The sequence below is a fragment of the Quercus robur genome, chromosome 1 (assembly GCF_932294415.1).
Source record: "Quercus robur chromosome 1, dhQueRobu3.1, whole genome shotgun sequence".
In the NCBI taxonomy this organism is placed as follows: Eukaryota; Viridiplantae; Streptophyta; class Magnoliopsida; order Fagales; family Fagaceae; genus Quercus; species Quercus robur.
In genome coordinates, this window is record NC_065534.1 from 51,343,788 (window position 1) to 51,367,828 (window position 24,041).

Below are 24,041 nucleotides of genomic sequence, written 5' to 3' on the forward strand. Positions count from 1 at the left end.
AAAATAAAGATAATAACAATAAAAACAAAAAAAAAATTAAAAAAAAAATCTCAAGAATTGCCTCCAAACTTTAAAAGGTGACATAATAAAAACTAACAAATGTCTATCAAGTATTTGAAGTTATTTCATGTGAATCTGTAAATGGGTAAGTTGGACCCACTTTCAATAATTTTTTTTTTTTTTTTTTTTAGAAACAAACTCACACAAAAAAGAGAGGGAAAAAGGTTTTAACACAAAGACACACTACAACTCCACTCAAAAGGCATAGTCACTTTGAATAAATGAGTTGGGATGAGTAGTGGTATTATTTGTTTAGTTGTAAGTTTTATTTATTTAGGTTAAGTTTAGTTAAGAACTTTTAATTTTGATAACTTTAGTTGTTTTTTTTTTTTTTTCCTCTACTCTCATTTTGATCATGATTAAGTGCAATTCAATAATTTAGCAATATGATTTTACAGCTAATTCAGAGTACAAGAATGTGGGGAGTGACCCTTTTGCACCGAGCAGTGCAACACAAACGGATTTCAAATAGATTACCAAGCTGGAATTTCCTTGGAATTGCCTCTAAAATGTTCTTTGAAGTATGATACAGATTTGAATTATGTATTTCATTTTTAAGTGAAAAAGTATGGATGCCAAATCAGATTACAATGTTTAAAGAATAAAAAATGGAAGTAACTTTGTATGGTATGGTGTAACCAATTAGCCCATCTATTTCAAAGTGAAATTTATCTAAGCTTCCTAATTGGCAATGCTTTTCCAAAGAGCTTTTCCACCTCAGTTGCTTCCATCTTGAGCTCGCTCAATACATCCATCTCTTCTTTACTTAGCTCCCTTATGAAATTTTCCTCATCTTCTTGAAGGACTTTAAATCCTTCTGCCAACCTCTCAAACAAGGTCATTTCAGTCTTTCCCACCTTCTCAACTTCCCCTTCTATTTGTTCCACTTCCTTTATAATGATTTTCTCCCCTTCCTCTACTGTCTTCTCAAGCCTCTCTACAATGGTAGGCTCAGGACCACAGGTATTATCCGTTTTGATGAACCCGTTAAAGTCTCTGCCAATGCTCTTAGCTGCTCTTTCAAGTTCAGGAACAATGCTTTCTGGTAAAACCGCACTTCTTGTGTACACTACAGCACCACCATAGCCATCCCATGCATCATTCCTGCCTCGATAGTATACGAATATGTAGTCATCTTGTTTGTTCTCTATTTTGGATGATAGAATATACCTGTTCAAGTCATTTACTGATGCTGGTAAATGAATCTGAATAATATATTCGTCATATTAATATATTTACATAACTAGGTAATTTTCAACTTAAAATGCTATTGAATACGAAAAGATACAAAGTTGGTCCTGTTCATCAGCTCAGCTCTATAAAAAAAATATACTTAGTGACATTTAAAACCAAGCACATGTTCCACATTATGAGAAATTAATTTTACAAATGAGAGTCATTCGGATAGTGTTGCGATAAAAGAGTACATTCTAATTGTACCAGAATTTGAGTAACTTGAACTGAGGTGTTTGCAATTTATACTAGCCAGAGCAATCAACTTAATGAACGGTACTGACTAGCTCAGTATCTAGTAAACCGGTTAGTGGGAGCAGCTTTGCCCATACTTTGAGGACTTCACCTTTATCATTATGGGCGACAGCAGCGTCAGTATTGATCTTAGTCCAGCATGAGGGAGGGTTATCATTTGGATGGGTTTGTTTGCGGATGTTCTAAGCTCGTAAGATTTCTAAATTCAGCAAACTTGCGAAGGATCTGTTCGATAGCTTCCTGATTTCAGTATGGATCCCCTGGTGAAAAGATTGGTTTCTAACATACAAGATTTCATCAAGAACAAAAGCCATTGGAAGGGATATGAGTCATATATCTTTGTCAGGGCAGTAGGCTTTGGGAGGCTCAAGAACTAGCTTGATGATACTTTCAGGGGCAGCTAGTTGGTGTTCTTCAGGCTTGTAGCCCCAACAGGTTTACCGAAGGGCTTTGGCTATAGGACAAGATATGAAGAGATGAACAGAGGATTCAACTTCTTGTTTGCAAAGTTCATAGCAAGAATCTTGGATCGACAATCTTTGCATGAGATTTTCATTAGTGGGGAGAACATTGTTACCCAATCTCCATAAGAACATCTTCAATCTTTCTGGTGCTCTAGCCTTCCAAAGTTTTTTCCAAGGGATGTCTGTGGGAGGGGTTATGGAAGTAATCTCATTGTCAATTCGATAAGCAGACTTGACAGTGAAAACACGTTTGGAGTTTGGTGCCCAGATTAACTTGTCGGGCTTAGACCTTATAGGAATAGGGATGGATAGGATAGCCTTAGCTGATTCATAATCGAAAAGCTCAAGAACCATATTGGATTTTCAAGCATGTTGAGCATGGTCAATGAGCTAAGAAACCATAGATGGGAGGAAGTTGATGCCACATTTTTGGGCTTGGGTTTGAATGTTGGCAGCCATGATACCCACAGGTCACTCCAAACGTTAGTTGAGGTGCCATCCCCCACTTGATAGCAAGCTCCTTTAATGACAGTATGCTTTGCACTCTCAATAGCTCTCCAGGTTGGGGAAGCATTTTTTGGTGATTCTTTGAAGAGCCAATCTTGCCTCACTTTATATTTGCTTCTCAAAATGGACATACAAAGGTTGTCCCGCTTGGAGGCGATCATCCAAGCTAATTTTGGAAGTAGAGCATTATTACTATTTTGGCTTTTTTAAAGCCTAGGCCTCCTGTTGCTTTCGAAGCAGAGAGTTTATCCCAAGCTCTCCACCAGAATTTTCTTGTGAGCACATCAAGCTTGTCACAGACAAAGATAGGGACTTTGAATGAGGACATGGTATAGTTAGGAATGATTTGCGTAACAGAGTTGATGAGAATGCATCTACCCACCCAACAGAGTTGGTTAGTAGGAAAATTGAAGTCCTTGGAAGGGGACTTAAATAGAAACATGGATGCTTTATGTCTCTGCCAGCTTTAGGTCTTGCAGCGCTTTATGAAGAAATTCCAAAACCTATTATATATTTTTTCTGAATCAAACCCACTTTTGATAGCAATGATCATGTCATCAGCATACCGAATATAGTCGATCCTCCTATCCTTTTTCATAAAGGAAGAATGGATTTGCAAATCAAGTCGATGTTGAAAAATGTTCATTAGCACAGGGGATAGGGAGCTGCCTTGAGTGATGCCTTTCTTGCGATTTGAATAAGAATGCCCATTTTTGTCTAAGATTGGAGTTTGGAGAAAAGCGGAAATAAGATCATAGAAGGATGTGTTTTCCTTAGCTAAATAGAATTGAAGAACTGAGATTAAGAGCCCAATATCTATGTTATCGAAACACTTTACTACATCTATTAGGTTATAAAGATTTAGATTTAAATATTTAGAATCATATATTTATTGTGTTGGCAAACCGAGAACAAAACATGTCTAGTCTAGGTTTTTAGGCAATACTTAAAAGTGGTGTTTCAAGGTTCAAGTCCAGATGATTGCAGAAAAAGGAAGTGTGGTTCTGCCTTGCTTGACCGATCGAGAATTAGGCTTGACCAATCGAAAATTGCAGGCACAATTTTTCTGCAGAATTTTTGAATAGGCCCAAACCCGCGAAAACGTTTAAGGTTTCATCTAAACTTCTTCACATATAAAAAGGAAACCCTAGTTCACGTTTTGAAGACCTTTGGAAGACTTGTATGTTACTCTTTGTGAGATCTGAGAGGTTTTGTACCTTCTAACCATACAAGAATCTACCGAAGCAAGAACTATAATCAAGTGTTGGTAGAACATAGTTGCTGCATCAAGATCATTACTAATAGTGATCTGAAACCTTTGAGTGGGATCTCAAAGTCACAAGCAAGACGGCTTGTGTTGGTGTAAATCCAAGAAGAGAAGGAGTCTGTAGATTCGGAACTTGCACGTGGTCGTGTTAGTTAGTTACTACATAAGGTAGCAATAAATTTAGGGTTAAATCTGATTATAAAAATTTCAATTCTCCTATAGTGGATTTGTTTACCTTGAGGATAGTTAGGTCAAATCCTCTCTAGGTTTTTATCTTGAAACGATTTGTTTCATTAGTTTTCCTGGGTCATCATATCGTATGTTATTTACTTTTCCGCATCTTTGCATGATATGATTTATTGTTTTTTAACCTAAATCTGAATAATTAATCTAAGTAATCACTTGATTAATATATTAGGTTAAATAATTTGGTTTAAGGGATCTAAACGAACGAACGAACAAGTGGTATCAAAGTAGGTTAGCTATTGTTTTTAGGTTTCTTAACCTAGAGTTGATCCTTGACCTCTGCTGTTATGGAATATGATCACTCTCTTGTGATCCCCCCACACTTTGATGGGAATAACTATACTTACTGGAAGGTTAGGATGAAAGCCTTCTTGAAATCTATTGATGAGAGAGTGTAGCTGTCAGTTGAAAACGGTTGGGAAAGACCAACCACAGCTATTGGTGAATGGACTACTGCCCAAAAGGAAGCAGCAAGCTTTAATAGTAAGACTATGAATGCGATATTCAATGCTGTTTCCATGGAAGAATTTAAGAGGATCTCAAATGTGGAGATTGCTCACACTGCATGGAACATCTTACAAACAATGCATAAAGGCACTAAGGCAATAAAATTCAATAAATTGCAAGAGTTGACCTCTAGATTTGAAAGTATTAAAATGTCTAATAATGAATCTTTTGATGAATTCTATACTAAGTTGAATGATATTGTCGATTCTGCTTTTAATTTGGGTGAAGTTTATAATCAACCAAAAATTGTGAGGAAAATTCTTATAGATCATTAACTGAGGATTTTAGACCTAAAGTAACTGTCATAACTGAAAATAAGGATGTTGACTCTATTCTTGTAGATGAACTTGTAGGATCTCTTCAGTCTTATGAATCTGACTTACCAAAAACAAATAAATCCAAATCTATGGCTTTGAAATATATTGATGATGTTAATGATTGTGGATTTGATGATGAACTCTCATCTACTGAGACTGCTTATCTTGCCAAGAATTTAAGAAATTTTCTAAGAAATAATAATAGGAAAGTAAGAAATAGAAACTATGTTGATACTAAGAATGTTAAGAAGAATGACACAATCAAAAACAACAATTCTGAAAAATCAAAAGATAATGTAGGTCAATCATCTAATAGTTCTTTAGGACAACAATGTTATGGTTGTCAGGGTCATAGTCATCTAAAATATGAGTGTCCAACTTTCTTGAGATCCAAAGGTAAAGCTATGGCTGTTACTCTGAGTGATGATGAAGTTTTTGATAATGAGTTTGAAAGTGATCAAGAAGGAAATTTCATGACTTCCACTGCTACTACTGTAGTAAGTGAAATTGAGACTACTGATGAGAACCTTTCTGAAGGGGAAATCTCTGAGAATGTAAATTTGCAAGAAGCTTACAACAAACTTTGCAAGATAGCAACTAAAGATGCTATAAAGTGTTGAATAAGGTTGAAAAAGATAAACACTCTTGAACAAGAAAAGAATAATTTGCTGCTAAAACTGTTTGATACTAATGAACTCTTGAATTATGTTAAGATTGAGAACATGTCTTTGCTTGAAAATGTTAAGAGTTTAGAATTAGAATTATCTGTTGCTAGAGAACAAATAGATAGAACTTCTACTTCTAGACTAGATGAGATGTTACATGTTCAAAAGTCTGTTTCTGATAAGACAGGTTTAGGGTTTGTTGAGAGTGGATCTACTACTGTGGTGAATCCTCCTAAGTTTGTACCTGCTACATTATCTTCTGTTGTTCATCTAACTTTTTCTGAAGTTAAGGTACATAAGGAAGTAGTTTCAGCTTCTAGAAGAACTAGGGTAGATCTGAGTAAGTCTAAACCTAAAAATCCCAATCAATCTAGAAGCAAGAAAAACCACAAACGCTAGTGGTTTTGTCATTTTTGTGGTGGAGCTGGGCATACTAAACCAAATTGCTTTAAGTTGCAAGTTTTAAAGCAAGCTTCCAAACAATGAGTGCATGTGTCAAAAACACAAGATCCTATGGCACTTATTCATGAGTTGGTAGAAGTTCTTTTTTTATATATATATATAAGTAATAAGACTTTTATTCAACAAGAAAAACGCAAACAGCCATTACAGGTGTTCATGATGGTGAACACAAAAAACAGCAAACAAAAACAACTGAAAATAGAAAAAAAGAAGCAACTTAAGAGGCACTACTAAGGGTAGAAAAGAACTCCAAAGCAAAAGAACAATTTGAATAACCCCAGCACTTAGCCCATTCAAAAAGAGTATTTTGGCTGAGCACTTGTAACTGATCAAGTGTTCTCTCCAAAACCTCAAAAGAGCGCCGGTTTCTTTCCAACCAAACAACCCACATCAAACAACTAGGAACCATAGGAACCATATTCCAAACGTCCGAAGCATATTTTCCCAACCAATTACACCAACAAGACACCAAACTCTCCACAAAACCTGGCATGACCATTGAATCCCAAAAGCTTGTAACATTTGCACCCACAAAGAATAAGCTACCAGACAGTGAGTGAGAAGATGATCAACAGATTCCGCAGAACAACAGCACATACAGCACCTATTCACCAAAGGGAGGCCCCGGAGCGTCAAATTATCCAAGGTAAGAATCCGGCCATATGCTGCGGTCCACAAGAAGAAAGCCACCCTCTTAGTCACCTTGACTTTCCAAATCCCCTTCCGTAGGAAGTAAGAAGGAGCTGTACCCCTGATCTTATGATAGAAGGACCAAGTATCAAACTTACCATTCCTATTAAGGCACCAATGGGGTCTATCCCACCCAATACCTCTTGGGATCCAAGACTGAATGAGTTCTAGGAAGGAGAAGGTAGCCTCAAATTCCCTCTCATGAAAATTCCTAGAAAATCTCACATTCCAACATCTACTACTCCCATCCTCCTGATGAACCAACATGTCAGAAATACAAACTTCCTTGTCACAAGAACACGCATATAACTGAGGATAGAGCACTTTAAGAAAGAAATCCCCCACCCACCTATCATGCCAAAAACGAATACAGGAACCATCACCCACCATAAAAGCTAAGTGTTTGGAGAACCTCTCCCAACCGACATTAATACCACGCCAAAGGCCACATCTGTGTGCCCTTCTACAAGCTTTAGTAGTCCACCCCCCTTGACCCTCGCCATAGTTGGTGGCAATAACCCTCCGCCAAAGACTAGTACCTTCTTGGCCAAACCTCCATAACCATTTCCTAATAGAGCTTGGTTGAGGTGACCTAACTTCCTAACCACCAAACCACCCATCTCTAGAGGTGAACACACCTTCTCCCAAGCCACCAAAGAATGTTTAAAACACTCCTTCGAAGACCCCCACAAGAATTTCCTCTGAATACACTCCAATCTGTCAGCCACAGCTACAGGGATAGTAAATAAGGATAAATAGTATGTGGGAAGACTAGAGAGGGTACTCTTCAAGAGAGTAAGCCTACCACCCTTAGACAAATATAGATGCTTCCAACCAGCCAGCTTCTTCTCCATCTTCTCCAAAATGGGGTTCCAAATGGATGCAGTCTTGTACGAGGTGCCCAAAGGCATGCCCAAATACTTCATGGGCAGGCTACCCACCCTACTACTGAGAATATTAGCCAAAGCATCAATATTACAAACCTCCCCCACCGGGACAATCTCACTCTTCCCCACATTTACCTTTAATCCAGTAAAGGCTTGGAAGCAAGACATAGCTAGTCTAATAGCCAATAGCTGATCTCTAGAAGCATCACAAAACAAAATAGTATCGTCTGCAAAAAGCAGATGAGATATGCGAACCCCAATAGAGTTCACAGGTCCCACATGAAAACCACAAAGCAGACCACTATCCTCGGTTTCCTTAAGGATCCAAGATAAAACTTCCATAACCAAGAGGAAAAGAAGAGAGGACAGAGGATCTTCTTGTCTCAACCCATGAGAGCTTCCAAAAAAAGCCTGTCGGAGAACCATTTATAAGAACTGAGAAGCGAACAGTAGAAATGCAAGCCTTAATCCACTCCCTCCACTTCAACCCAAAGCCCATCCTATTCAACAAATAAAGCAAGGCATCCCAATTAACACGATCATAAGCTTTTTCTATATCCAGCTTACAAACTACACCTGGGGAATGACACTTCAATCTACTATCCAGGCACTCATTTGCAATTAACACTGAGTCCAAAATTTGTCTTCCACCAACAATGGAATTTTGGGTCTCCGAGATCAAACTGTCTAAAACCACCCTCAACCTATTCGCCAACACCTTAGATAGCAACTTGTAAACACTGCCCACCAAACTAATAGGCCGAAAATCCTTAATATTGACAACATCAGATTTCTTAGGAATAAGAGTGAGGAAAGAAGCATTAAGAGACCTTTCAAAAACTGAATACCTGTGAAAATGCTTGAAGACAGCCATCACATCAGCCTCCATCACCCTCCAACATTTATGAAAAAATGCCATGGTGAACCCGTCCGGGCCAGGGGCTTTATCCCCCTCCATCTCTGACAATGCCTAGGAGACTTCTTCTTATGAGAACTCCCTCTCAAGGGACAACCTATCATCCTCCCCAATACTAGCAAAATCCAACCCATCCACAGTTGGACGCCACGTGTCCGAATCTGTATAAAGTTCCTGATAAAATTGGACCACTTGAGCCCGCACAGCAGGTTCATCCTCATATAACACCCCATCCACCTCAACACTACTAATATGATTAGCTCTTCTATGAGAATTTGCTAATCTATGAAAGAAGCGTGCATTGTTATCACCTTCCTTCACATACAGAGCACGAGACTTTTGTCTCCAGAAAGTCTCTTCCATGGAAGCTAAAACTTTAATCTCACCTTTAACCTGAGTACGGCAAGCATGATCCTCATGCAAAAGGCCCAGAATATCTTCCTTAACATCCAAACCAAATAATTCAAACAGCAAACTCTTCTTAAAAGCCAAATCAACAAAAACCTCCTTATTCCACTTTTTTAGGTCTTCTTTAAGAGCCTTTAATTTCTGAGCCAAAACAAAGCTAGGTGATCCCGTAAAGCAATACCTAATCCACCACTGTTGAACCTTCTCAACAAAACCCTCAACCTTTAACCACATGTTCTCAAACTTAAAAGCACCGTGCCCCCTCCCCACAACACCAGATTCCACCAAAATCGGACAATGATCGGAAATAACCCAAGGAAGTACCCTTTGGGACACATTTCCAAAATGATCCTCCCAATCAACAAAGACCAAAGTCTTGTCGATATGGGACATAGACTTCGGTCTATAATCCCTAAACCAAGTGAAAGAAGCCCCCTCTAATGGTAAATCCACTAGAAAATTATTCTCTATAAAATCTGAAAAAGCAAACATGGCTGGGCTAAAAGAGTCACAACCATGCCTCTCGTAAGGATATCTGATAACATTGAAATCACCAAATAAAAACCATGGCTTGTTCCATTGAGTACACACCCTTGATAACTCCTCCCACAAAACAGCCCTATGAAGGTTTGCGTTTGGACCATAAATGCTAGTACAAACCCATTCAAAACCATCCACAACACCCCTAAAAAGAACACTAACTGAAAACTGACCAACCAACACATCAATTTTCTCGACCACCCGCTTATCCCAAATCAGCAGAACTCACCAGATGATTGAACCGCATTCAAAACAGCCCAATCACTGGAAGGACTACCCAATAAGCTACGCAAGATAGCAGAGTTTACCGAAGAAAGCTTAGTTTCCTGGAGACAAACAATATCATTCCAAGAAAGAAGTCTTAAAGTCATTTATAACTACCAATAACCCCAAACTGTTCGACGAAACTCTATAACGAGAAGAGGACCCATCATAATTTATTGTGGAAACTAGACCTCGAAGTTCTCTATAAGACCTTTCTGACCTGGGTTAATAGGTCTTCGACCACTCCCCTCATTAACAACCTCAAGACATTCTTGTTCCAGAAGACGAAATAAAGCCACACACTGAGCTTCATGCCTTACAATAGGAAAACCCACCATTTTGCAAAAACTACTCATCATATTGGACACCCATTTAGACTATGCACCCTTCAGCAGCTCTCTTTAGCATGTTATTACCTGAACCAACTTTAGAATTCTCAAAGGCTCTGATTTTCCGCTGGTCATCGAATTTGAAAGAAATATTCCCTCCAAGTCCACCTCCATCCGTCGGACCACCACCAACAGCTTCATCGGAAGTCCCCCCTCTCACCCAAACAGTGTTTGGACCTAATAGGAATCTCTCCAACTCTTTTGAGAACAAACACCACCCAGATCAGTTCGAACTCGCAGGTACCATAACACAACCATGGCGAGTTCCACCATAATATACAGCTATCTCCACAAAAATTTCAACCTTATTTGACCATCCCCAGAATTCAAACAACTTATTGTTTTCTCTATACCACTTGCACATTACATCTATTCCTGGAACCCAATTACGGATATCGGCAAAACATGAGAGAATCCATTCCAATCCCTTACGACCTAACCAAACAGAACTTATAATAGCCCGACGACTTTCATGTAAAGCATAAGAATCCCCCTGCCCGCCGTCAAAAGAGAAGGAAAAGGTTTTAGAGTCAATGCGAAAGGAGCCAAAACTGCCCTCTCTGCCCTGAGGAGATAGTTTAAGAGCTGAGATAGGGAGGGGCAAAGTGTTAGGTAGGGGTGTGGGTGATAAAGTGGTGGTTGGGCTAGGCAGTACAAGTGGGTGTAAGGGCCAGTCTGATGCAGGTGGGGTGATCAGAGGAGGAGAAAGAGAAAGAGGTGGACAAAAAGAGTGATATGGAAAAAAAACCAAACGGTGAAGGGAAAAAACCAGGGAGAAGAGGGGGTGGCTGGTTGAAAGGAAGTGGTAAAGAGGGGGGCAAAGGAGGGAAGGGTGTTGGCTGAGAGATGGGGTGGGAGGGGGGAGGGTCAGCTCTCTCAGTTCTAGGCCATGGTCACCAAAATTTCCAAGATATCAATTGATATTGGAAAATAGGAAAATACAGAATGGAACTAAAAAGGATTGCATCTACTGAGAAATCAATTTTGGTAAAAGTTCTTAACCTGTATACCAATATTGGAGCTAAAATTAGGGAAAATTCAAATACAAATCCCAACTCCAAGTTTGCATCTAAAAAGGTCTGGATGCAAAAGACTCAACCTCGGTGAGTCTATCTGACATGGTCTTTGTGTCAATTCTTTCAATCTCCTATGACCAAAATTGTTTTTCTTTAGGGTTTGCATTTGCATAACATTCATACATTGCATTCTAGGTTTGTTTTTGGTTGTTTTTCAATTTTTTTTTTTTTTTAAAAAGAAAATAAAAAAAAATAAAATAAAAAAGGGTTTTTGTATTATACATTTTCAAGATGCAAACCATGTACCTATGAAATTTACCTTGAGGTTGGCCTATGAAATTTACATTTCATAACTGTGTAGCTTGTTTAGCTTTAATAAGTTTTATTTTTCTGCACTTTGCTAGTTTATGCTACGGACTACTTATATTGTGTGAGTTATTTATGGTTTTTAAGCACATGCTCTTGATTTTGAAGTCCCATTCTTTTGATTGTAAGGACTAAAAAATCCTAAGAAAAAAGCATAAATAACCATCTCACCACTGTTACTCGCCAATCATTAACACCTGTGTGCAATTCATAAAAGTCGTACTCAGTAAGGTGTAGCACTTACATAGCAAAATACTTAAGGTGTTATTGTACATTAGTTAAAAGAAGCAAAAAGCAAAATGAAAAACAAAGAAAAATATGCTTTAAAAGAAGAAAAAAAAAAATTGCCTGGTTGCAAGCGTGTTTTCTAGGAGATATGAAAGTTATATGATGTAATTCTTTAGGTGATAGTTACTTTCAAACTTATGCGATAAATAATGTAGAAATTGTGCTTATTTTCTATCTACATATCACTTTATGAGTATCTCATACATTTACTAGTTGCACACACCACAAGCAAAACTTTGTTAAACCTTGTACATATGATTGTGTGTTGAGTTTTGTGGCCTTCGAAAATTAAACTTCTTGAGTTGTTTAATGCATTTTGGGGAGTGAGGAAAGAGAAGATTGAAGAAATTTGATAAAGTTTGAATTTTTCTTTGCAAAGTTTGGTTTTGAAGATCATTTGAAGTCATGAACATACATGTCATATCATAAAAACTCTTTTTCAAATGATTCTACAGAAAAAAATTTCTAGAATTTTTCAAAATTTATGTTTCTTTAGAATTTGACCGATTGAGTCTATTTTTTGACCAATCGAAATGTGAGGAAGAAAATCAGTTTTCAGCTTAAAGTCTCAGGTCCCTTCAATTCCTTCCCGATTCCTTTCGACCTGTCAAACCTTTCTTCATGTACATTTCGATTCCTATCTAATTCCTCTTGACCGATCAGATTTCATTTTAAAAAAAAACATATAGGAATCAGTTTTGACTTTTTCAAAAGTTCTTTGTCTTTCTCTCCAATTCCTCTCTTGATCCCTTCTCACAAAAATTATTTTTTTGTCGTTTTCTTGGTCAAAGTTTCAAAGGTTTTCTTCCTAATCCTAAGGTAAGACACTTTTGCCCATTCTTTTTTATCATATTACATGTTTTCATGCATTTTTTAGGGATTTTTGCATTTTAAAAATTTTGGGGTTTTTGATGTTTTTAGGCTTTTTGATCAAAACTAAATCATGAGTTTTTGTTCACGGATCATATAAACATGATTCACATGCTTTAATTTCAAAATTTTTGTGATTGATTAAAATTTTTGAAATTAGGGTTCTATTGTTCTTGAGAGATTTGGGGATTTTCTGAAATTTGGCAAAATTGACCTGTGTGATTGATAGATTGAGTGATTATAACATGTTTTATGCTTGTTATATTATTCAATTGATCAATATGAAGTTTTTTTTTGAAAATTAGGTTTTTCAAATTAGTGATTTTCTAAAATTCTTAAAATTTCTTGGTCAATTTTCAAAATTATGATGAAATTAGAATGTTTTTTGAGCATTAGATCATGCATCATACGAATTCTAATATCATGCATCATATAGCTTTTCAAAATTCCATGTTATCCTGTCTCTAACCCTTTTTGATGCAGTCTGCCCTTGGTTTTGTTGTGTTGTTTTGTTTCTGTCCTTAGTCATATCTCCTAAGGTTGGTAGGAAGTTTAAAACTAGAGCAAATGGGAATCCTGGTTCATCTTCTTCTGGTTCAGCTTATTTTGATAGAGTTAGGTTTCTCACTAATAAGTGTGAAGAGACTTATGAGACCTTAACTAAGTCTAGGTCTATTTGGGGTGAAAGAGAGATTATCTTGAGTGAGTTAGATCCATCTATTCATAGGAACTTTGTGTCTAGGAACTGGGTTTCTTTGTGTGAGGTGTCAAATCCTCCTCCTGCAATTTTGATTAGAGAGTTTTATTCAAATCTCTCTATCTATCCTGAAATGATGAGTGGTCATTATTTGACTTCTTGGATCAAAGGTCAAGAGTTTATCATAAATAAGCAAACAGTTTCTGAAGCTTTAGGAGTGCATGTAGTTCTTAAACCCACATACCCATACACTGTTTTTCCTACTACTGATGACATGATGTCACTTCTTTGTGGTCGTCCTGTTTCTTGGGGTATTGAACCAAGAATCAATTCTTGTGAACTCAATGAGCTTAATTCTTTGTACTTAAGGATTTCTTGTCATAACATCTATCCTATTTCTCATGTTCATACTGTTCCCATAGATAGGTGTGCTTTTCTTTATGCTCTTGTTATTTATGGTTCTATGTGTTTTCCCTTTATGTTTATTCAAACCATTGTTGACATCCATAGGAGTACTAGTAAAGCTCAAAACTTGCTCTTCCCCGTGTACATATATAGGATTTTGAGGTTTCTAGGGTTGTCAGATTTTCCTCACTTAGAGTTAGTTCACATCACTGCCCCCCGTAGGAGCCACCTTTCTTAGACAGCGACAAGCACAAATGAAGTTTGCTGAGCCAAGCACTAGAACGTCAAAGAGATCACGAGGAGAAGCTTCTACTACAACTCCTACCTCTGGTACTATTCCTGCTATTGAGGAGACTTTTGTGGATCCGACTGCAACTGTGGATCCTTCTGGTGGTGCTAACGATGTAGACCCTACTGTTGCCCCTCCTCTCTCACTTTGTGCCATGATGCAGTCCTTCATGACTACACAAGCAACTCACGGACAGCTTCTGGATGAGTTGTTGACGGAGGTTGCCTCTTTGAGAGAAGATTTTGCGAAGCATAGGAGTGCCTTTCCACCTCCTCCACCCTTTGAGGACTGATTTTGCCTTTGGCAATTCATAACAAAAAGGAGAGTAGATTAGGGGGAGTTGATTTATTGTATTTAGGGGGAGTTCAATGTATTTTCTTTATATATTTTCTTTGCTGGTAACACCAACTGATCCAAGTTGCTAGTGATACTAATTGGTGTGTGGATGTAGTGATTAGCAACATAGAAGTTGTCTCCGTGACTATAGGGTGGAGTCATTTGAGAGGGACAAAGCTCTCAAATTAGAGGTAAATTTTGGCTAAAGATTATTGGGTTTTTGTGATTTGTTTTGCTAGGATTTATAATTGATTTGTTATAATTTTTTTTTTACTTAGACTATGTCCAAAGATTTTTTTTATTATCTGAATATGTGAATTGTTTTGTAGATTTTCCTTGTTGTCCAGATTTGTAAATTGTCCAAATGTTTAGCTAAATGTTTTTCTTGATATTCTTGGGACAACCAGACAATGAATGATTTGATAATTTTTTTCATTTTTGGTTTCATGGGTTAGCTTGTAAATTGTTTGGGAGAGGGGGACCAAGTATATTAATTTCAGGCCAAAAGTAAATTTTTTATGCTAATATATATACTAGGGAATTTTTTTTCAAAGGCTGGGGGGGTGGGGGCATGGCCCCCCTTAGCCCCTAGGTAGTTCCGTCCCTGCTTTTTGGAATTGTTAGAAATTGGGCTGGTTTTGACCCAACCCATAAACCATGGCTCATGGATCGTCCACATAAGTTATTTGATAAGTTTAAATTTAAACTTACAGATATTGGTATGAGTTATCAATATTAGTAGTGGAGTAATTTAAACTTAACAAATATTGATATGAGTTATCAATATCAGTAGTGGAGTAATTTAAACTTAATAGATGAGATCTTTTAGGGATCACATATATCTGATGTAAGTGAATCTCTTCTTGTATTTAAAAAATACTTGTCAGATTAATGAGAGATACAGTGAGTGAACATACGTATAGTTTTTGAGTGCTCTCTCAATATAAGCCATCTTTCTGGGACACCATCTACTGTTCCCTAGAATTTGGAGCGTGGAAATTAGGAGAGACTCTAGTAGCCTTTCCTGCAACTTGGAGGTGTTCCACAAAGGAGATCATGAGGAGTTCGTAAAGCAAGCAAAGAACAAGATCTGACAATTTGGTGATTTGTTCCACAAAAGGTATGTGTCTACATGACCGCTAATAAAGTATATAATTATTCAACATTGGTATCAGAGCCATTTTATGCTTGTTTTCACTCTTGAATGATGTCATGATCTCTAATATATGTAATCCTATATGCATGCTAAAATTAAAAGATTAAGTAATTTTTAATTTTCCGATCTGTAATTTTTAAAAGCACGTTATGGCATGTAGAGAGAGAAATAAAAAGCTGTAATTTTTTTATTATTTACATGTAATCCGAAATTTACAAGCTTATTTTGACCTATTAAATCTTGTTTAATGTCAAATATTTTTTAATGGTTTGAAATACATTCCATAAGCTTTAAAATGACAGTTTACATGCTTAATTTATACTTTAAATGATGAAGTTGTGATTAAAATGGAACACCACAAGATCGTAAGCCCTGTTCTGTTAGTCCTACACAGAGGACCAAGTGAATAACTGTGTATTCATCGGCCAAGATTTGCTTCGGCTGTGTCCTAAAGGGCTCCCCAAACCATTACACTTATTATTTTTTTTTTTTTTTGATAAGTAAAAGATATATTGATAAAAAAGGGGACACCCTAGTGCACAGGGAGTGTACAAGGGAAAAGAAATCAAATACAAAAATTACAAGAGTCTAGGAAATCAATAAAAGAGGGGAAAGATTTATCTTGCAAAGCAAACAACCAATCCCTTAAAGTTCTAAAAAAGAGAAGCTTGAGGATTATTTGAGTGGTTATCTAAAAAAAAAAATATCGATAAAACTAATAATAAAATAAAAGAGCCCCACGTTGATGTTAGTGTATTAGTTACACTTGAACACAACCAATTATCCTTGTTTCTTTTAACAAGGATATTGTGCAAGGCCACGTTGGTGTATCAGTTACACAAAAATTGTTGTTGTTTCCTTCAACAAGGAAACTGTACAAGTAATAAGCCACACGCAAGTGGCTGTGTGGGTTTGTAATATTATTTACAAATGTTGTGTGGATTTGTAACATAGTTTACAAAGGAATTGGGTTATAACAATATAGAAAATTATATCAAAATCAAATGTTATGACATGCACAGTGGGTTTTCTTATTATTTAATTTAATTTATAGTAAAACACTATATATTCTTAATTTTGTTTAGACCACATTTTTTTTCTAATGTGACATATATGTAATTGTAGTGGAAATTTTTTTTAACTTTGATGTTAAAATAGAATTGTGATAATATGAGAAAATTGTGAAATTAGTTTTCTAATTTTTTGTATAAATATGCATGGTTTTAATCTTTGAATTAATTTATGATGTTTTTTTAACATATTATGATATGATTGAATTGATATTATATGAATGCATTATGTGAAGAATACGTGTCCAAAGGGTTTATGAGACTCTTTGGCTCATCTCTATAGTTAGAGATTGTATTGGTAATTTATGCAACATGTATATTTTTATTTATTGTTATTGTGAATAGATAAGACAATTTTTGAAATTATTTGGTAATGTGGCATCCCCAATTTTTTTTAATTACAAATAGAATCTTTGTAGTTGGGTACTTGAATATGTACTTTTTTTTGGGCCAATGTTTTTGGCAATATTTTTTGGGCCATTGTTTTTGGCAATGTAATTTAAGGCTATATAATTTAATTTTGGAAGCCATGTAAGGGGATGTGTTTCACGGTTACCTATAATTTTTAAATTTTGTCTTAGCATGTTGTATGAAATTAGCAATAAGGCTTATAGTAGAGCCCATGCACAATTCGTTGTGCACAAAGATGTATGGACATATGTTATATGTATGATTTAATATGTGGATGGTGTGATATTTTATTCTTAACAAAATTTTATTTAAAATCAATTAGATGTGTTATTCCAATTTACATAGTGAGAGATGATTATGAGCTTAGCAAAATTTTCAATCTCACTATGTAGAAGGAATATCATGGTCTAGTTGGATTTTTGGAAATAAAATTTAAAAATGTATGTACTAATATCAACTTGTGTAATGAATGTAGTGAACATGGCCACTAAGAAAGTAGTTGCTGATCTAACTAAGGGAGAGAAACTAAATGGAACCAACTATGATATGTGGCATAGAAAAATTCAATATCTGCTTAATGAACAAGAGGTCCTTGAAACCCTAACCAATGTGATAATGCGACCTGAAAATGGGAATACTGTCCAATATCGCCGTAACTTAGAGGCCTATGAGTCTTGGGTTAAGAAAGATCGTTGTGCACGCTTCACTACGCTGAGTAGCATGCACAATGATCTTATTGGGGAGTTTGAGGACTACCCAAATACCCAAGAGATGTGGAACCAGCTTAAGATTGCCTATGGAGGAACTTCAGCAACTAGGTTATGAGCTCTTACTTTGAAGTTTGAGCAATATGTTATGAATTCAAAGCATAGCATAGCTGAACATCTAAAGACAATGTCTGCATTGATCCGTGACCTAAAGGCTACTGGCAATAATCTCTCTGATGAACAACAGGTCACAGCGGTGATACGTTCACTGCCTGAACCTACTTGGGGGCAAATGAAGCTTGTTTTGACACATAGTGAGAATATCAAGACTTTTGCTGATATTTCTTTTCATCTCGAGCTTAAGGCAAAGCACATAGGGGCGCACCAAAACACCCTCCTTGTCACCCAATCTGGGCAGTGGAAGGCATTCAGGCCTAAACGCAAGGGACAAGGGAGGAATGCCAAAGGAGCTGGTAACCTTGGGCCTAAAACAGGCAAGATAGCAAAGCGCAAAAAGGGCAAGCGTGCTAAGAAGGACAAGGCAAAGATCAAGTGCTACAACTGTGGTAAGAAGGGTCACTTCGCTCGTAAGTGCACTGAGACAAAGAAGGCATCCATTCTTAACAACTCTGTCATTACTTATGTTTGTACACATGTTTTTGTTGCTCATACTATTTCTGGGTGGATTGTAGATTTAGGAGCAACCAAACATATAGCCAGAGATAGAGTTGGGTGTGTGGATTACAAAAAGATACCAACAGGCACACAGTACATTTTTTTGGGTAACGGAGCTCAAAAAGAAGTCATAGGAGTTGGAACCTACTAGCTCAAATTGCGTCTGGGACGTATGTTACTTCTTCATGATGTGCTTCATGCACCTGGTGTCCAATGTAATCTATTTTCAGTATTTACTATGCTTAGACTTGGATTTAGTTTCTGTTTCGATGGTCCTCAGTTGGATTTTTATTTAAATAAAACCTTGTATGGACATGGTTATTTATCTAATAATTTCTTTATGTTGGATTTAGACCATTCCTCTTTTTCTTTTAGTGCTCATAATGATGATGTTTCTGATTTTGTAATGTGGCATACTAGACTTGGACACATAGGAAAAGATAGATTGGCTAGACTAGCTAGAGAAGGCCTATTGGGGTCTATCACTTATGTAAGCCCACCTATGTGTGAACCTTGTCTAGCTGGAAAGGCCTACAGGAAGCCTTTTGGTAAGGCTCCAAGGGCAGCTCATCCTTCGGAATTAGTCCATTCGGACATATGTGGACCTATGAATGTTAAGGCACGCCATAGCGCCTCTTATTTTCTCATATTTATAGATGACTATTCATGTTTCAGTTATGTCTATCTGATCTCTCATCGCTTTGGAGCATTAGATTGCTTTAAGCGCTTTGTGGTAGAGGTTGAGAATCAGAAAGAAAGGAATCTAAAGGTTTTTCGAACTGATAGGGATCGTGAATATTTGTCTAAACAGTTTCAGGAACTACGTGAGGAAAAAGGGATACGCAGGCAATTGACGATTCCTGGTACTCCACAACAAAATGGTGTTGCAAAGAGAAGGAATCATACTCTATTAGAGATGGTTAGATCGATGATGGCGCAAGCTAACCTTCCAATTTTGTTTTGGGGTGATGCATTGTTGACTGCTGCCTACATCCTTAACCATGTGCCTTCTAAGTTAGTTCCCACAACACCATATGAGTTATGGACTGGCGCAAAACCCAATTTGGAGAACTTGCGGCCTTGGGGTTGTGCAAGTTTTGTTCATAGTACTTCCCATAAGTATGGGAAATTGGGCCCTAGAGCAAGCAAAAAAATCTTTATAAGATATTCAGAAAGCTCAAAGGGGTATGTAATGTATGGTGAATATTCTGATGGTGGAATGACTGAGATAGAGTCTCGTGATGTCAACTTCATTGAAGATGATTTTCCAAGCATCAATGAAGCAAAACAAGATCTTTAGCTTTATGAGCTGCAAGAACTTGAAGATGTCATACCACCTTTGGGCGAGGGTGGAGAATCACAACTTTATCCTAAAATCGCCAAAGATAGTGGGAGTGATTTGGCTCCTAGTGGGAGCAAACCGCTAAATAGTGACACACAAGGATCCAAGGTACGTAGAAGTGAACATGGAACTATTCCCCATCGTCATTTTGAGATTGAGGGGGAATCTTTTATATGTGATTCACTGGACCTTGATGAGCCTGCTTCCTATAAGGAAGCATTAGCTTCACCTACTTCACATGAATGGATAGTTGCCATAAGGGATGAGATGGATTTCATGGCAAAGAATCAAGTTTGGGAGTTGGTTGACCTTCTGCCTAGGCGCAAGACCATTGGAAACAAGTGGGTTTTAAAAATAAAGCGCAAGGCAGATGGATCAATTGACAAATATAAGGCTTGTCTCGTGGCGAAAGGCTAAACCCAAAGAAAATGGATAGACTATGAAGAGACTTTCTCCCCAGTAGTGAGATTTGTCTCTATTCGCCTTATTCTAGCTATTGCTACACATTTGGATTTGGAACTCTTCCAAATGGATGTAAAGACTACATTTCTCAATGGAGAACTAGACAAGGAGATCTATATGGATCAACCTATTGGCTTTGAGGTCAAGGAACAAGGGCCCAAAGTGTGCCGCCTTCAGCGTTCCATTTATGGCCTAAAGCAAGCGTCTAGACAATGGTATTTCAAATTTCATAAGGCTATTATTTTGATTGGTTTTGAAATGATGGAAGAAGACCATTGTGTGTATGTCAAACGATCAGGAAAGAGTTTATTTATCCTGTCTTTGTATGTGGACGACATTTTGTTGGCTGGAAATGACATGGAGATAATTGTCACCATCAAAAGGTGGTTGTCCTCTATTTTTGAAATGAAGGACATGGGAGAGGCTAATTATGTACTTGGAATTAAGATCTTCAGGGATCGCTCAAAGAAGCTTCTTGGCTTGTCTCAAGAAATTTACATAAAGACAATCTTAAAGCGATTTCATATGCATAATTCCAAACTCATACACTCCAATTGAGAAGAGACATACATTAAGCCTTGAAGATTGCCCTAAATCAAAAAAGGAAAAGAGAGAAGTGGCAAGAGTTCCCAATGCAAGTGCAGTTGGAAGTTTGATGTATGTTATGTTGTGTACTCGACCAGACATCTGTTTTGCAATTGGTATGGTTAGTCGTTATCAAAGTAATCCAAAACCTGTTCATTGGCAAGTAGTTAAGACGATTTTTCGATACCTTCGTGGGACATCAAATCTCATTCTTTGCTATCAAGGTGGAGATTTGAGATTGAGAGGTTATTCTAATGCTGACTTGGCCAGTGATAGAAATGAGCGCAAGTCCACTACAGGTTATGCATTTCTACTTAGTTGTACAACTATCTCCTGGTGCAGTAAGAAATAGTCTTGCATTGCTTTATCCACAATGGAGTCTGAGTATGTTTCTTGTTCAGCAGCAGCACAAGAAGCTGTTTGGTTACAGAGATTTTTCCAAAGCCTAAAGGTGACATCTCTTGCAGATGAAGCTGTAAAGATGTATTGTGATAGTATGGCTGCCTTACTCATGCTAAAGATCCTAAGTATCATAGCAAAAGCAAACACATACAGACTCATTATAACTACATTCGTCTTGCTATTACACAAGGAGAGGTGATCCTCCAACATATCTCCACTAGTAGGATGGTGGCTGATCCACTTACTAAAGCCATTGTTAGAGATGTCTTTTAGGCTCATGTTAGGAGTTTGGGACTTTGTAGGATTTGATATGTTTTTGGATACCTTATGGACATTTATGTTTATTCATACTTTATGCAATAATGATGTTATTCATTTTGATTCATCTTGTGATGTGATTGATATTGCATACTAAGCACGCATTATTTGAGAATATGTCACTAGGCTTAGATCAATCTACTCACATAGACGATCACCCTAGCACTTGAGTAGCGAGCAGGATGAGACATAGTGATCACTTTGTTTTTTTTTTTTTTTGGTAAATCAAGTAAGTGATCATCTTGACACTTAGGGAGGCGTGCAAGATAATATAATGAATGTCGCCTTAGCTAGGCTAAGATGAGATTTATGGGAGTCTCACTTGAAGTGTATCCACAACTTCATGAAGCCTGAATAAAGCCAAATATTAGATCTTGGATAGGAACTTGATGTGTAACTACGCTGAGAAACTTAGGTTGGTTACCTTTGTGGCAATTGGACTACGATTTGTACAGTGTTTGACTGTGACAAGCCCAGTTGAGTGGGAGCTCCACTGTAGCATACAAATTATACTGTATGTGCTATAGTCGACCAATTAAGGGAGTGATTGAATAAATCCCTACTTCGTCACTATGTGAGCCCTAGTTGACCATTATATGGTCTATTCTGTGCCCTTTTTTTGACCTAGAACTATGTCATGAAGTGAATGCTTGATGTCGCTACTTTAGCATGTCATCTCAGGGCCATGATATATACGGTCTCGCAGAGCATGTCTAGGAAAGCGGTCAAGTGTGAATGAATTGACATGAGTGTCTGGGGAAGATTATTTAAAACACACCATTTATTTTATGGCTCATAGCCCGGGCAATTATGAGGAATTTGTTTTTCAACATAATCATAAGCATATTATATGGTATAGGATCAAGTGTTGCTTTGAGTTTTGAACTCATGAGGGATTAAAGAAACTTGATCGGGTGTGATCAAATAATCTGGGGCATAGACGAGATATTATGAGTGATGTACTATGTTAGTTTAGATGGTGACTTAATATAGAACTCCTACCCTACACCTAGTTAGGTTGCACACTCCATTTTTCTGTATAAAGAGAGGATTGGACGAGATTGAGAGGAGCCAATTCTGACTATAATACCTAGTGTGGACGAGTGGGAGATGTTAGAAATTAGTTGGTTTTAACCCAACCCATAAACCATGGCCCATGGATCGTCCACATGGGTTATCTGATAAGTAAGTTTAAATTTAAACTTACAGATATTGGTATGAGTTATCAATATTAGTAGTGAAGTAATTTAAACTTAATAGATATTGATATGAGTTATCAATATCAGTAATGGAGTAATTTAAACTTAACAAATGAGATCTTTTAGGGATCACATACATTTGATGTAAGTGAATCTCTACTAGTATTTAAAAAATACTTAGTAAGATTAATGAGAGATACAGTGAATGAACACACGTATAGTTTTTGAGTGCTCTCTCAATATAAGCCATCTCTCTGGGACACCATCTACTGTTCCTTAGAATTTAGAGCATGGAAATTAGGAGAGACTCTAGTAGCCTCTCCTACGATTTGGAGGTATTCCACAAAGGAGATCATGAGGAGTTCGTAAAGCAAGCAAAGAACAAGATCCGGCAATTTGGTGATTTGTTCCACAAAAGGTATGTGTCTACATGACCGCTAGTAAAGTATATAATTATTCAACAGGAATGAATTATTTCACTTAAACAGCACTAATTTTAACTTTAGTCCAGCCTATCATCCTCAAGCTGATGGGCAAAGTGAGGTTGTGAATCGACCTTGGAAATGTACTTGCGATGCATCACTAGTACCAAGCCCAAGCAGTGGGTTAAGGGGTTGTCTTGGGTGGAATTCCATTACAACACTAGCTGGCACTCAAACATACGATGCACTCCCTGCAAAATTGTCTATGGAAGGGAACCACTGTCTCTATTAGTCTATGTCCTAGGTACAGCAAAGGTGGCTGCTGTAGAGGAGGAATTAATTTGACGGAATGATGTCAAAGAATTAAAATAGAACCTCAAGCCAGCTCAAGAGCGGATGAAGAAAAACTATGATTTGCTGCATAGAGAGAAGGCGTATGAAGTAGGATCATGGGTTTACGTTTGCCTACAACCATATAAACAAGTTTCAATTGCGATGCAATGAAAACCTAAGCTAGCTACTATGGTCCACTTCAAATCTAGCAATGAATAGGAGCAGTAGCTTACAAGCTTGACTTACCACGCAGGTCTCGTATTCATCCCATTTTTCATGTCTCTTTGTTAAATGAAAAATTAGGGGCACATGTCTCAGCTCAAGTTCAATTAGCCTTGAGTGTAGAAGGCAGAGAAGGGCTGTTGGTGCAACCACAAGCTGTGTTGGATAAGTGAACAAGGCAAAACAAGGATGAAATACTCGTGCATTGGCAGGGACTTGCCCCAACAGAAGCCACAGGAGAATTTGCAATTAATGATGAATCAGTTTCCAGAATAAGCCCTTGGGGACAAGGGACCTCTTTAAGAGGGGAGGAGTTGTTACGTGCACAGGTTTGTTACATGGCAGATGGGATCTCAGAGTATTGGTAGCTATGGTGTTTTCCTAATTTGTGCT

General features: G+C 37.4%; 1 protein-coding gene across 3 annotated transcripts in view; it reads right to left on the reverse strand.

The window, feature by feature from the left end:
• Positions 1 to 522: 522 nt before the first annotated feature.
• LOC126691477 (violaxanthin de-epoxidase, chloroplastic) overlaps positions 523 to 24,041 on the reverse strand; it is a 40,051-nt gene continuing 16,532 nt past the window's right edge. For all 3 annotated transcript variants that reach the window (XM_050386520.1, XM_050386529.1, XM_050386525.1), the window contains exon 6: positions 523 to 1,230. In XM_050386520.1, the coding sequence (XP_050242477.1) occupies positions 729 to 1,230 (502 nt within the window). In that variant the 3' untranslated portion in view covers positions 523 to 728. The remainder of the gene's footprint in view (positions 1,231 to 24,041) is intronic.